Raw genomic sequence first — 15,221 nt, 5'->3', positions numbered from 1 at the left:
GACGATGAAGATCGAGGAGGAGGAGAAAGGGAGAGAGGGAGGTCGGGGAGGGCGAAGGTATCAGTGTCCCTTTAATCTCAGGTAGAAGGCTCGTTGTTGCAACCCATGAATGCACCGTCTCAGGATTTCTATAAGACTAATGGGTACAAACACACGTAATGCTAACTCACTTATAAAGTGTTCTAGTGTTAGTGACATCCTGAATGTAAGAATCATAATATTGAACAGAAGATAATGGTCGACAAGAGTAGAATTGTCATCTTTAAAATTAAAAAAAAAAAAGATTGAGATGCTATATAAAAAATTCTCAACGAGTTTTTTTTCTCAAGAATTTATCTATTATTTATTAAATATAATTTAATAGATTAGACCCACACGGTTATAATTTAATATTGATTTGGTGATCCTATACGACATTTACTTGCCTAGAGATTTACTTGCCTAGAGTCTTTTAACTATATATATATATATATATATATGATTAAATCTCGTTCTCATCACTTATAGTCCCACGAAATAGTTGAAGACAGCAAACTCTGTGTGCATCTCTCATCACCGACGGTCACAACTTTTGGCTTTAACCAGCTTCTCGCTGAAGTCCCACAGCCTCCTCGCCAGGGTTTCGTCTCCGGCCAACGAGCTCGGCTTCGCCTCGTTGCAGTCGACGAAGTACTTCCCCGACACGCCCTTCACGCTCGGATGTAGCGCAACGTAGCAAGTCGTAGCTGCTCCCTGCACCGCCGAAACATAACGATGTGAGCACACAGCCACAGGTGCCTACATGGCTTCAGCAATCCGCGGGGTCGTACCTGCGGCACGTTCTTCCACAGGATGTATGAGACCATCTTTAGCATCCCTGCAAGCAAACAAGACGGCTCAGAGAAAGAGGAGGACATGATCGAGAGCTTGGTATAAGAACATACTCATCAGGAACAAGGTGTGCCTCATCAGGTTCGTCATGATGAGTCCTGGATGAACTGAGTTGACTGTAACATTTGCTCCCTCTTCCTGTCACAGCAGATTGCTCTGCTCAGCTTTTCGAGTACCAAATGCGGAGGCTTAAGAACATTTGATCGCCACAGTACCTGTAGACGCCTGGACAGCTCATTCGCGTGTAATATGTTGGCCAGCTTAGATTGCCCATATGCCTTCTTGCTGGAGTACCTGACAACAGTCCATTTACCAAATCAGTCGTCTCCGAAAAGATGATTCTAATAACCAATTAACATACCCATATTTTTCATTGAGTTCACTAAATCGAATTCCATCTTCATAGGTGTATATGTGAGCCACAGACGACAAGTTCACAATGCGACCTTCGATTCCTGTCTTCCTCGCAGTGCTTTTCATCTTCTCAAGAAGAAGATTCGTCAGCTGAAAGTGGCCTGATGGCAAAAGATTGAGGGAACAAAGCATTTCAAACTTCCCTGTGATAAGCTTTGAGAGAAAGATGTAGATCACCTATGTGATTTGTAGCGAACTGCATCTCTGTTCCATCCTCAGAGAGCTGGTGAGGGCAGAACATGACGCCGGCATTGTTTCTACAAGCACAGTGCGGAATCGAAGTCAGTGCCAGAAACATCAAAGCTACGAGGGGTAACTCATGATACGAAGACGGGGAGTACATTAAGATGTTGAGGGGAAGATCCATGGAGAGGAACTTGTCCGAGAAGGCACGCACAGACTTCAGTGAGCTGAGATCGAGCTCTAAGAGATCCACCCTGGAAGATGGAGTGGTCTTTAGGATAAGCTGCTTCGCATCAGTGGCAGCCTCCATGTTCCTGGCTGCAATGATGACATGGGCACCGCGAAGTGCGAAGACTCTTGCGGTCTCTGCGCCGATGCCGCTTGCACCGCCTGTGGACGTGACAGTTTCCTGCATGAGGTTAACCAGTGGAAGCTTATCATGGAGAGAAGGAAGCATACCCGTGATGATGACGGTGAGGTTGGATGCGTCGACGCCTTCGGTCACCTGCTCTGCTGTGGAAGACGATCCGAAGCCGCTTGGCCCTGGTAACCCTGTCACTAGTGAGAAGATTCCCATGAAAGCAAGCCTTTGTGTTGACGAGCTAGGGGGAGCGATTAAGAGGAAGAAAGGAACACAGCAGATGTATTCGAGGGAAGCAAGTCATTTATAGCAGAGAAGCTGAGAGAGAGAGAGAGCGAGCATGAGGCATTAGGAAGGTAGGTCACGAGATACCCATCTTCTACCAACTTATATATATATAAGAAACCATATTCCATTGGATTGGGAGGGTTTGTTACGTCAAATCTACCTACTTTGTATCCACTTAGACCAAATCCTTACGATAAATTGATTATATACATGGTTGATCCATGGTCATACACTTACTTCTATTAGTATCTGAGTTGGAAGGGTTGTTGCATCTAATTGCCAACCTCTCTCTCTCTCTCTCTCTCTCTCTCTCTCTCTCTCTCTATATATATATATATATATTCATGAAAAAATATCAACGATTGATGACAAAATTCATGAAAAAAGAAAGTAAATTTTCACTACCTATCCTTTGGGAAAAAGAAATTATTACTTGTTTTAGGGTATTGACTAAACGACGTAACAAAGTTAATCACAAAGGCTCCGTATGATTTCTTTCACGAATCTTGAAGCGTTCTTCTTCTCAAATTCTCAAAAAAGATTAACTGTTTGAGGGTATTGATTAAACGTCCTAACAGAATTCATCACAAACGCTCGTCGTATGATTTCTTCTTTCACGAATCTTGAAGCACTCGTCTTCTCGAAATCTCAGTCCGAGCGGGAGAGACGATCATCGCTGTGGTTAGCACGGATCTTGTAATCGAAAGCAAACAAACAACAGCGCCACGACGGCAGACAGGGAACGGCAAAGCATGAGAAATAGGATGAGAGCCGGACATGGCAAACAACCTACAGTAGTACAAATGTCATCAAACCTTCTTGGCTCGTGTACCATCTTTAAGCTTCGGTGGCCATCTTATCTCAGACTGCGTCACCAAAATGAGACCACACAAGTCTTTGCCTGTGACCAGCAAACTCAGATCATAATACTGCAAGCCATCCCGATGCACTTGAGAAACTTGTATCTGCTCACCTGCAGAGCCACATTCAGTTGATATGTGGTCTATCATAATTAAGAATTTAGTAACCATTCTCCCTCTTTTTCTCATCAATTTTCATCATGATGGCATCATGAGTTTGCTTCCAAGGCAAACTCATAAAAGAAATAAAGATTATGGTTTCTACCTTTATTAGCACAACTACATTGATCTTAAATCAATATAAAGGATTTCCAATAACCAGACACTAAAAGCTTGTACCATAAAAGATCACATACCTAGGCAAATGAAGAAAGTGATCCATCTTGCCAATTACTTTCTAAATATCATTGATTCTGCTTGGAAGCAGAAAAGTCAGGCTCCACCATGATATCCTCCATACCATTAAACCAGCACATTCATCATTCTACTTTTGATGTTAATGTATCTGCATTTCACATGTAACAAATAAATGTATTAACTAAAGGCAATATTAGCAATTCTTTGAGAGTTGGCACATTATATTCATTCCTAATTTCCACACTATAAATACCAAATCATATTTAAAAGGAAGCTTTCTTGTATAGAGTATACCAGTTAGAAAATAGACCCTACTAAACATGGTGGTGATACTCATCTGTTGGGTCCCAAATATCGACAAGTTATCTCAATTCCAAACACAACAAAACAAAGCTCTGCACTTGTTTGATCCTTCGTTTGTTAATAAGGAATACAAAGTATAGGTAAGATCTGAATGCAAATGTTTCATTGTAACCTCACATTTGACAATGAAATGTCTCTATAAGTCATGTCATCACTACAAGCAATTCTAACAAAAACATTAATCTATAAAGAAATCTCAAGTGACCAAACAATAGTCAGGAAGATTACCCAAAAAAAAAAAGAAGCATACAAATTACAGGCACTGGTTTGATACACTTGTACAGGAAAAAGGCACACAAATTACAGGCACCGGTTTGGCATACTTCTACAGGAAAAAAAGAAAGCTGCAGCAACTGAACATCATATATCATAATGACAGAAAAACTCCAGCTAGCAAGTGCTGTAGAGTTCTCAGATCTGATTAACAGTAATTGCATCTTTTTGCAAATCATAAACCTATGTCCATGTACCAAGGTTAATCCGACGACGGCAAACTTATGATCACCGCAAGAAGGAAACAAGCAACATACTGTAAAGTGATATTCAGCGGTTTCACTTAGAAAAGTTTCTGTTAAATGATACCAAACTATTGACAGTTTCAGAATTAGAAAATACAAAAGATAGTTCCTTTATGAATCAACATCATAATACTACCACCTTAAAGTACCGAATACAAATAACTATACAGTTTTTGACTCAACATGTTCTGTGGAGACTAGTGTGACTTGGATGTAAACACATTGACGAGCCCCAAAAGCAGAGCTTTACCCACAAAATAATCAGGTAAGGGGCAAAGTGAAACAGAAGAATTTATAATCTGTCTTAATTCCCCAGTCCAGACGTGAGAAGTCCACAAAGTTATAATTAGACAATACCACTTTTCTTATATACTGTATGCCTGCAGCTCCAGTCTCATCCCAGTTTATTTTCCAAACAAACAAAAGACAGCACCAAGTCAATCAGCAAAAGCCAGTTGCAGAAGGCCGCATGCATGCTAAGGATAAACTTTAAATGCATCAGTTCCTCTTATCATAAACGTGTTAGTAGACAATGAAACTGACCATAGCCACAACTACACACCACATTACCGTATTCAAGATAACAAAAGTTCATTGGATCCAAGATGAGGAGGGCGCATGCACACATGAACTTCATGTTCCTCAGATCCAACTCGATGTTTAGGGATCATAATCTCCAAAACAGTTCCCGTCTCATCGTAGTATGCTTCCAGATTGGCATCTTCAGGAATTCGTGTAGCAAGAGGTATTTCCCTCACAAATTCCCCTGGAGGACAATGTTCCGGGGAAGGATCTGTCAGCTTGAAGGTTCTATCATGCCTTTTTATGTAAGGCATCCGAGCAGTACTGACACATGATATCTTTACTATTCCATGAGTAAGATTGTTTTTCCAAGAGACTTTCACCTTCTGCTGGTCAGAGAAAGGCAAGCTAACCATGATCAAATACCCTTCTTCATCCTCATATATTGTCTTCGCAGCAGTCACCGGTCCACACGCATGCCTCATAACACCCGTAAACTCATTTACCCATGACGGTTCAGCAGGGCGAATTTCCATATCTTGGCAGTATGAGTTGTTACTCAAGCAGCAGTCCTCATCTGTCCCGTGGGGGAAAAAATCCTTCCTGCGTTTGCTGCATTTTGGTGAAAGGTCCATACAATCTCCACCTGCATGAGATGGTTGTGTTGACAGATTAAGGCCTGTGCCATTAAGCAATTTCCTCGAATTAAGGTGAGAAATATTCTTTAAAGGAGGTGGTGGCCTTTCAAGCTCAAAATCAGTGCTCGGAAGATTTCTCCATGACCCAAAATCACTAGCCTCCGGTGGAATCGAGAAATTCAGGTCCCTCCCAAGAAGATCCACCCACTTCTTGCAATCCGCCTCGGAAACCATAGAAAGGTTTGGTGACCACACGACCTCAATTCCATGGACACACTGTGGATTTGACAGCCCCCTATACTGCTTGCGCTGCATCCGATGTGACCTTGCAAAGCCCTTGTCGACGCTGAATGGGAACTGAGGCTCCCCAAGACGCGAGTGCCCGTTCATGTAGCTCCGCAGCTGCATCTTTCCAAGTGCATTCTCCGGTCGCTCCTTGAACACCCACATGTACATATTCTCCATGTCATGCTGAACAAGGAACACATCAGGACACAGGTCGGACTTATCGAAACCCGAGAAGCCATTTGCATCATGGATGATCTTGCCCTTGAACTTCTCAGAGAGCACAGGCTTGAAATAGAAATTGAAGAAGAACCATGCACCCCAAATGCTATCCCCTCGCTTGGCGCACTTGCGCCCCCCGGCAGGAATGATCCCAACCTTGGGGAGGTTGAGCGCGGTGTCAGCGTCATACACCTGGGTTCCGAGGCGGACATCCAGCATGTCGCAGGAGACAGGGTTCCACGACTGTTGGGGAGGGGAGCGGTCACCGGCGAGTGGAAGATTGATGTCAGGAGGGCCGGAGAGGGTGATCTGCGGGCGCTGCTGGCCCAGAAGCTCATGGTCGTAGTCGTCATGGGCGGAAGCTGCAGCGAGTGACGGCTGAGAAACGCCGCTGGGGTCCATGGACAGAAGGGTCGAGGGGTGGTGGTGGTGGTGGTGGTGGTGATGGTCCATGGAGAGAGCAGTAAGAAGGGACTCCCCCATGGCGTGCTCTCGCTCGCCCCTCTCCGTCTCTTCTTCCCTCGATCACCTCTTCTCTCCTCTTCGGCTCCTATCTATCTATCAAGATTCGAGATCCACAACCACATGAAATCCTCACAATTCCATCCTATAAATCCCACCACCAATTAAAAAAAAAACTATAACAAATTTCTCCCTTTCGAAAAAACAAAAAGGAAGACCCTTTCTATCATCCACTATCACTCACGATCAAAAGAGCGAACCCTAGAACAAGGAAAGAGGAATCGAACAGGAACAAAAGACAAAGAAAGTCGACACCTTCCGGGATCCGCCGCTAATAAACCCCCCGGAACCCTCCAAAAACGGGAGGGAATAGCCGAGTAAGTAGGATCAGATCCGACCCCATCCTCTCCCAGCCACCGATCGAGAGGAGGCCTGGCCCAAACCCTAACCCTAGCGCGCCTCAGTTAGAGTGATCAGTCGCAGAAGATTACCTTCGGAAGATCGAGGGAGGCGGCGGCGAAGGGTGGTGGAGGATGCCTCTTGAAGCTTCCTTTGCGCTCGCCGCCTCCATATGAGGGGTGTGCTGCAAAAATCAGAGCGGGGGAGTTATTATTATTGCTTCCGCTCGTTGTTTGGTTTATCTGCAAAGGGGGGGGGAGGGAGAGACAGAGAGAGAGAGAAGAAGAGAGTCTGTCTGTCACTGCGACGCCGGCTTGGGTCGGTTGCGTGGCCGTCTCTTCAATTATAGAGGTGTTGGTCAAAAAGAGATGGGTCTAATGTGCCTATCTCTCGGCATGTGAGCAATAGATAGGACGCTTTCATACGCTGGTAGGGACTCGTGCTGGTGGAGTGTAGCGCAGGATGGTTATGAGCGTTGAGGTCTAACTCTTAAACACCCCCAACAAAAACATATACTACTCAAATCCTGCTAGTATCAAAATTTGATGATCAGTCCATGAATTCAGATTTTTTTTTTCTTTTCATGCGAATGATCTTGTAAAACTAGTGTCGGATAAGGATTCTCATTTTTACGATATGAATTAGAATGAAAATTTTTGATATGATTTCTTTGCAATGTGAATGACTCCGAGAGAGCATAATGTTCGATGTCGTATTTTCATGACACAAATTATGATAAAAAATTTTGATGTAGCTTTTTTTACGATGCGAATGATCCATAATTGTAGAATGTTTGCTTAGTGAATTTTCTCTGATGATTAAATTAGGATTAATTTGATGTTGAAAAAAAATATTTTATGTATTTAAATACTCGTATCGTATCTGACTCACATGGTTCTTAGTCATTCATAAAAGAAAATAAATGATTTAACACAACACAACACCAAGGGAGATTCACAAATTGAAAATAAAATAAAAACAAAAACCTTGGTATTTAAACATTATTGATAGAAATTATAAGATATTTCCAAATAGAATAGAGAACCAGTCCTCTCAGTCTAAGACAAGAGTAGAATATTAAGATGCCTGTAGTGCTATTCCAACTTCTCCAGCTGCTTATATAAGCTGAAAACTGCGAAGTAGATAAGCTGCATGCAGTAAGCAACCTTTGGTGTCTCAAAGTTGTGCTTCTGTACCTACCAAAGAATATTTTTGGATGCAACAAGCAGTTTGATAACTAGTGCAAGCAATGGTTGTAAGGGCACACATCAGCTTACTTTTAATCCAACAAAATCTGCAAGTTCAAAGTTGAAGCAAAGGCTCAGCACCTTAAATGAGAAATCTATGATTAACATATTCACTATAATGCTACAATTTTATGGCATAATCATAATTCTGTGGGCATCTAAGTTTATGAGAACTAGAAATCAACAGAGTTGAATGTTCTTCATGTAACAGCATGTATAAAAGACCATCAGTAGCATAGCTACTTTGGACAGGTTTAAGAAGTGATGAATTCATAAGATCTCCACAGAGTTTCAGAGACACAAGAATAATTCAGAAAACAGGAATCAAAAGTCATCTGGTATTCCCAGGAAATTGAACATGCTGGGAACTACAACACTAGTGAAAAAAAATATATATGGGTCTGTAGAGACCCTTCAGTGAAAGATTGCAAAAAAGCTTACTGATGATGGTGTGATCAATCAATCACTGTTGAGTAGTTGAAATTATTATCCACCCCGGAAAAAGCTTCATGAATCATTGGTGCACTTTTCAATAATTGATACCCGGTCTAGAATCTGTAGGCTATTCAGAGCCAGTCGATCTATATCTATTGCACTCTCCATGTTGGATATCAGCTTTGACAGTTCAAAAGCAGAGCCAACAACTCCTCACAGTGAGATCCATGGATGCAGTTCATCCCCAAACAAGTCAATAGTCACAGCATTCAAGAAAATGACCATGAATAAAGGTGCAATGTAAGAATATCAACATCCCCAGAAGGGAAGAAACTAAAAGCCTATCCTTAAGTCATTGTTTAGAAGGAGACTACTGACTTAGAGTGGTAAAAAATAAAGGCTACGACCACTTGTTCCACATCATCTCATTTGGACTGTATCTCCATATTAGATCCAAGGATTCTAAACTATGGGCAGGCACCAGGCAACACATGGAAGGGAACAGAAACAGAGTCCTTTTCCTTTATAGTCTGGTGCACTTTGTAATGCTATGAATTGACGGATGACATTGCTTATGGTTACGAGGAAGTCAATATAATCATTAAGATGTTTATTATTAGATAAGTCTTATGATGGATCATATTGGTATCTCACCGAGTTGGTTTGGAGAACATAAAGTTGAGATACCACCAGCTGAAGCATACAGAAGGGAAAGACAAGTTGAACTTGAAGTCTTGACAAGCTTCTTGCTGGACCACTTGCCTTTTTGCCCTCTGTTGTTGCACATTTGGATGCAGACTTCTTCCATTATTTACATGCAGCGTCTGTGTTTCATGTCCTGGGCTTCTGAAACGTAGAGCCAAATAAATATGTGGATGAGAACGTTGCAACCATTGAATTATACCACTAAAAAGTAATCGAGATACTGACTCATACCTATATGCTAATGAAGATGAATATTCCGAGTGCATATGCCATCTGACACTCATGTACAGTTATCTACTGATCCTGATGAGCAGAGCAGGTCGCAAACCAAACAGAAGAGGAAGAATCAAATACGTCTCTGCAGATACTTTTCTGGGCCCGTGCATGATTAGTTTCGACTGTGAATGTGGAGCTCCCCCACATAACTATCTTGCTTTTGTATGTGGCTTGCAAGAGTCTAGACGTATGATGACCATGACCTCGCATCTCTATTACCAGGAAGGTGCGGAGCATGGGGGTGGGAGCTCCACACACAGAGTGCCCACAGAAATGCTTGGCCACCACCAACTTTGTCTCAGTCCTCAGTGATGAGATTGAGCCAGTGAACCGACAAATCCTTATCTTCCAATCAGCTTTACTTCCCTTGGATAGCACACTAACTGGAAGCAGCAAGAATCCTATCAGATGAACACCAAGCAGTACTTCTTTCCTGTCCGTTACTAGCCAAAATTTCAGTCTAAAATTATGCCAAACTTTTAAATATGGCACGGGAATGTACTATATTCTGGGGGGAAAAAGATGGGAGTTTCAGAATTACTCAAGGCAAGCAGGAGTAATGCAGCAATTCTTCAGCAAAAAGAAGAGTGGAAACCTTGTGTTACTGAAGCTAGCCAAATGGCAATACCTGCACTAACCAAAAAGCAAAAAACCATTTAACATGTACAGAAATTGGTTAAAATTGTAACCCTGATGATCATTCTCAAACCTCCAGATGTCCCGAGAAGAAGAAAGAAATAGAAAAAGCCTCATCAGTAATGCACTAGTGACAGAAGTTACACTGTCATGTGAACACTCACATATCTAGTGAAATAAAGTCATTGTCTTATGCATATTGTTTAATGTCAGAGCACTCTGTTCCAGCAAAAAAAGGGAGTGATAAGAAGCTTTTGAAACAAAGTTTTTCCTGTATAGCTATTTGTAAATTTTACAACATTGACCTCATTTACTAGAACTTCTCTGTTTCAATTTTTTCTTACTTCTGATGACACACAATAGGATATACTATTTGAAAGCATTAAAGTCTGTGATTTTCCATGTGTGTGTGTTTGTGTCATATTTACATATAGTATAACCTATCATAATTAGCCTTTTTCTAATGCGAACAAGCTATGTGGAACAGACCAACAGGAAGATTGATAACAACCACTAAAGTGAGAATCAAGGAGAGTAGAGGTCAGTGTGAGACTAAAGGGTAATCAACAGAGTCCTATTTAACACAAGAGTAGGCCCCCTATTATGAATTCCATTCTTGCAATTTGACAATCTATCAATAACTAGAAGATTCTTATCTTTTTTCCACGCATATAAAATCAACAAGGCAAGAAAAACTAAAACTTGGTGCTGGGGGTTCCACTGTATACGTCAGTTGCCAGAGAACTACTGATCTATCAATATTATTTTATGTGTCTAGCTTTAGGATAAACCCTACAGAAATTTGGCATTACAGGTAATCAGCTTTTACTTTAAACCAAGCAGCACCCATGTGTTGGGTATCCTAATACAATAACTTCTCAAACTTTGATCATGTACAAAAAATGACCAAGGAATATTGATTCTAAAGTTAAAAGGACTTATAAAGTTATGTTCATTCCCATGTTTTAAGTATCTTGATGTGACACAATAAGTATTGATTTCAAAGGTAGAAAACATTTAAAATTGACATAAGATACAAACATACTTGAAACAGGTAAATTGATTCCCATGTTTTGAGTACCTTGATGTGAGGCAATGCATTCGGCAACCTCACTTGTGATGCCAATGGGGCACAGTAACTGAAAGGTGCTGTACCTGGACATTGTAAATAACAAATAAATATATCATGTAAGTGTAGCAGGGGCAGGGATTGACACATCATATCTAACTGGAAACTTCATACCTAAACCATAATAACCGAAAGGTGCAAAGCCAAGTGCCTCTTGCTTACAGAAGAAAGAACACCTAATGATCTGTAAAGAGAATGGTACAGGAGAAAATGTTTAGTTCAGTGGCTATAGTAGACTGAACGGAACAATCTAATACTTACGCTCAAGAAAACTAGTGTTATTGATATGCTTAAGAACAACGTAGTGCCAGTCAAGTGAAGTAGAATTTGCATTGTGCTAAGCGTGATAAATATGACTGAACTAAAGTAGCAGCATATTGTTTCTGTATCATGTCTAAAGAAAATCAATATGTTAGAAAATATAATCAAATTTTGGAATTCGGTTACACAGCAATAGCAACCTCAAAAGTAAAATGAATTTACATATCCGAAAAAGTTGATAATCATGATATTGGCAAACTCTTCCACAAGGTGTGTGTTTCATCAGTTCAAAATTTGAATTTCTCATCCCAAATGCTTTCGATCATTCCATCACTTTTCTCATCTTCATAAAATTTTGACACTTACTGCACCCTCAAATATCTAAAACAAAAATTGAATGCAGAAAATAACATGAGTGCCTACTCCTACTCACTCACGTAACTTGACCTCGATATTGGTTGGCCAAGCATACCTATCCAATAGACTCTGAGTATTCGTGTCTCATGACAATAATTGTAGAAAATTGGTAAAAAGGAAAACAAATCCATCAGTTTCTTAAGGTGAAAGTTGGGGGACAATCATACATAAACAACTATTTCCAATGAGCAGTGGAGTCAATCTAAAATTTTTGTCCATGGTACAACGTGCTAAAATCATGTGGTTTTTGTATGCATGAATATCCGAAGTCCCCTATGGAATGTATGATTTGAAGATCACAAAACAATCACCTTAGAACAAGCTGCAGGATCAACAATAAAATCCAATACCAAAATTGGATGAAAAGCACTAACCCACATGAGATTTATGGCCTAGAACGCATATTATAGCATAGGGATCACACAGAGAGCATAAGTCCTCTCGCTGTGTACTTGAGATTTATGTTTATTTCTATTTGGGACAAAATCAGCTTGTTTAATCCATCTAGCCCTTTGTCTCTTCCAAGATTCCAGTGTAACATGTTTGTTCTTAATTATAAGAAACCAGAGAATAATTACCTACCTCAATATAAGGCATGGACAATGTAGTGCATAAGGCAAGAGAAATAAGCATTTTACCATGTGTCAGGAGACGAGAGGAATAAGCATGGGAAGAAGCTCTTCTGGCATTTATCCTATCTCAGTAATAATACTAACAACAATCGGTCTTTATGAGTACCGATAACCAAATCTATTTTACCAATTACAAGAACATGAGTCCGTGTCTCTCAAGAAGGGGGAAAAGTGAAGTTCTTCCCCTAAAAGAAAAGCCTTCTCGCCGGTGCTTCATAAGAAATCAAAGGTTCAAAAGGACTTCAATCTTGATCCAAGCTATGGTAATGGTCGCTGACACCAGGTTCTCCCCAAACCTCTAACGAAAAAGAAGAAGAAGAAAGCGACTCTTTTTATATAATCTTTGAGACACCAATTCATTCAATGAGAAATTTGACAAGGATGAAGGCGAGAGATCGAGATTACCATCCGAGCAAGAGGGTCCAGTGTAGACCGAGTGGTGGATCCGTCTCAGCTTGGAAAGGAATCCCGCCATCACAGCTCTGCTCCGGAGATCTGTGGTCTAGGGTTTCTCCGGGTCATATGTCGGAGAAGCAGAGGAGATGATGCGTCGACTCGCTCTTCCCGATCGCGTCCACTGTAATATGTTGTTTCGTCTGGTAAGCGGATGAACGATGACGCTACTAGCGTTAGCTGCATTCCCGCCCGTCGAAGCCTAAATAAGATGGATTTGGGTTTCAAATTATATGAAAAAAAAATACAAATTGAATTTAAATTATAAAAAATTTAACATAATCCACCAAAGATTTATATGGTTTTTTATTATATGAAAATAATAAATATAAGGGTGATTTTCATTTTAAAAAAAGCTCTTTTTTGTTTTTTTTATCATATAGCATATATTTTTTAAGATAATATCTCTAATTTCTATAATTACAAAAAAAAATATTTTCTCATTGTCGCCTTCATATCGTTAGCGTTGACTATTTTCCTCGCTTATCACTTCAATTGGTTTTATCCCATAAACAAGAATAAAGACAAAGACAGCATAAGAAAAAATGAAAAAATACAAAGATGACGAACAGGACTTCATGATTATAAGTGAGTATGATGGAAGGTGATGGGCGTGAAATGAGGCAACACAATGGAGACGTTACCTTTGAGATAGGGGTATCGAAGAAGAGGCAAAGGCGAGAATGAGGATGGTGACGATAGGCTAAAGATATGATATTTTCGAGAAAAAATAAAGATATTATTTGGGAAAGAAAGAAAAAAGAGTTTTTTTTTAGATAAATCACTCAAAGATTCTATCTAATATTTTAGTTTGCTTAAATATATATCACGATAATTTCTGAAATAATAATAAGCTCCAAATAGATTTTGAATTAGGTTTAGAAATCCACCGGTACACGAAAATGGAATCCGACGGATGAGATTGCTTGGTGCACAAATCTACATGTACCTCATCATCACCGTAAGATCCTGACACGTGCGGGTCAGCCCGTAGGAGTCGGGGGTGCTTTCCCGTGCATCTTGGCCCTCCGTTTGGTGGACCCCATCCGCCGACCCACTACTTCCGCAGCACGTACGTACCCCGGCACGGGCCCCGCGGGGACGCGGCGCCATCACTTGGTTGGATCATAACGTGGGCCCGCCCCATAATTGCGGCGTGGGGCCCACCGTTGTGCGGAATCGTCTCACACGTCTTTCCAATTTGTACAGATCGGTAACGTAGGATAATTTGTCCGGTAAAAATGAAATTGAGAATGAAATAATTATCGTTACTAATACAAAAGAACAATAAATTGTTTTTTTATATCTACCCAATGGAACATCACCCAATTCTTTAGTATGATCACATAATTGGGTATCACTATGGATAAGGCATGCATTGTGGGCGGAGGATGTATGATGTGGTACATACGATCACATCATGGGATGTACGAATCTTAGAAGGTTTATTACATGCACACAATAGAAGTCAAAGATCCTCGACTCTTATGATTTCACTAACCCATTATAATTATAATAAAACCAAACAAAAGGAAAGAAAACATCAAATAGTCATATTTTCCTTCCTACTTAGCTTATTTTAGTTCTTATCATTCTTATTTTCTTTGATCGTCTTCTTATTCAAATACACTTTGTATTAAGAGAGACTTATAAATTTATAGGTAATGATATAATATTAATTCGTTAGAAAAAAAATATATTATTATCAAAAAAATAAGTGAGTTCGATATCGACATCACTAATTTATTTATTAATAAATAAAAAATAATAAATTAGAAAAAATATTGTCACAGGATATTCGTCGTATAACTTGCGTAGGATATTAAAAATTGATTAAAAACTAAATGAGTTAAGAATCCACGCCTCTTATGCTTCTCCATGTCATTTAATCACTATCTCTTATTGAGCTTATACAATTGGAACCAACAAAAAGGATCGATCATAGCACGAGCAAGAGGATGAATAGAATGTGCATAGTGGAAGATAACCCTAAAACCATCCACTTTAATGAGACAGACGGAGAAGGTTGAAGTGCTCATCACTCAAGCAATCCATCATGTACGGTGGAATAAATGGAACACATCATCGACTGCATGTCAATCATCTACACTGTGGTGCTGTCGACACCCACATGACATGTGGAGACGCACACATATACATGTCAAGCTTTAAGACTCCTGCATCTTCATTTATCTTCTGCCTACAGATACTACTACCAGGGACAGAACAAGCTTTAATCCCCTCCCCCTCCCCCTCCCCTCCCACCTTTTTCTCTCTTTAGAACATGT

The 15,221-nt window shown here is 40.4% G+C and overlaps 2 protein-coding genes and 1 long non-coding RNA gene across 6 annotated transcripts; all 3 read right to left on the bottom strand.

The window, feature by feature from the left end:
• Positions 1-200: 200 nt before the first annotated feature.
• On the bottom strand, positions 201-2,347 carry LOC135626899 (short-chain dehydrogenase TIC 32 B, chloroplastic-like). 2 transcript variants are annotated; one of them, XM_065132707.1, is made up of 8 exons: positions 1,927-2,347; positions 1,626-1,857; positions 1,462-1,541; positions 1,232-1,385; positions 1,086-1,155; positions 924-1,008; positions 810-856; positions 201-732 (listed from the first exon to the last, which is right to left on the bottom strand). In XM_065132707.1, the coding sequence occupies exons 1-8, from the start codon at positions 2,042-2,044 to the stop codon at positions 553-555; spliced, it is 966 nt and encodes a 321-aa protein (XP_064988779.1). In that variant the 5' UTR covers positions 2,045-2,347; the 3' UTR covers positions 201-552. The 2 variants fall into 2 exon arrangements, with proteins under 2 accessions (XP_064988779.1, XP_064988778.1); XM_065132706.1 differs by having other exon boundaries at positions 1,086-1,164; positions 1,927-2,332.
• A 445-nt stretch (positions 2,348-2,792) lies between these two features.
• LOC135626898 (uncharacterized) lies at positions 2,793-7,110 on the bottom strand. 3 transcript variants are annotated; one of them, XR_010492495.1, is made up of 3 exons: positions 4,785-7,068; positions 3,333-3,481; positions 2,793-3,119 (listed from the first exon to the last, which is right to left on the bottom strand). XR_010492495.1 is itself a non-coding variant. In XM_065132705.1 (2 exons), the coding sequence occupies exon 2, from the start codon at positions 6,362-6,364 to the stop codon at positions 4,790-4,792; it is 1,575 nt and encodes a 524-aa protein (XP_064988777.1). In that variant the 5' UTR covers positions 6,365-6,926; positions 7,011-7,110; the 3' UTR covers positions 4,698-4,789. The 3 variants fall into 3 exon arrangements, 1 of the variants encoding a protein (XP_064988777.1); XR_010492494.1 differs by having other exon boundaries at positions 2,793-3,089; XM_065132705.1 differs by lacking the exons at positions 2,793-3,119; positions 3,333-3,481 and having other exon boundaries at positions 4,698-6,926; positions 7,011-7,110.
• A 625-nt stretch (positions 7,111-7,735) lies between these two features.
• Positions 7,736-13,098, bottom strand: LOC135627648 (uncharacterized). The gene is made up of 7 exons (XR_010492659.1): positions 12,886-13,098; positions 11,285-12,778; positions 11,123-11,196; positions 9,947-10,033; positions 9,361-9,788; positions 9,079-9,270; positions 7,736-8,036 (listed from the first exon to the last, which is right to left on the bottom strand). It is a non-coding gene; the product is annotated as an uncharacterized LOC135627648 (long non-coding RNA).
• Between the last annotated feature and the right edge of the window lie 2,123 nt (positions 13,099-15,221).

This window comes from Musa acuminata, chromosome BXJ2-11 (assembly GCF_036884655.1).
Source record: "Musa acuminata AAA Group cultivar baxijiao chromosome BXJ2-11, Cavendish_Baxijiao_AAA, whole genome shotgun sequence".
Taxonomy (NCBI): domain Eukaryota; kingdom Viridiplantae; phylum Streptophyta; class Magnoliopsida; order Zingiberales; family Musaceae; genus Musa; species Musa acuminata.
This window is presented reverse-complemented; position numbering and strand designations above follow the sequence as displayed.

What these genes read in the sequence shown, in the direction of transcription:
- LOC135626899 (XM_065132706.1), bottom strand. Translation starts at nt 2,044, where the DNA reads ATGGGAATCTTCTCACTAGTGACAGGGTTACCAGGGCCAAGCGGCTTC. An exon ending in GTTCGCTACAAATCACATAG is followed by an intron (nt 1,386 to 1,461) that starts GTGATCTACATC and finishes TTTTGCCATCAG; the next exon opens with GCCACTTTCAGCTGACGAAT. An exon ending in GAACTCAATGAAAAATATGG is followed by an intron (nt 1,165 to 1,231) that starts GTATGTTAATTG and finishes GACTGTTGTCAG; the next exon opens with GTACTCCAGCAAGAAGGCAT.
- LOC135626898 (XM_065132705.1), bottom strand. Translation starts at nt 6,364, where the DNA reads ATGGGGGAGTCCCTTCTTACTGCTCTCTCCATGGACCATCACCACCAC.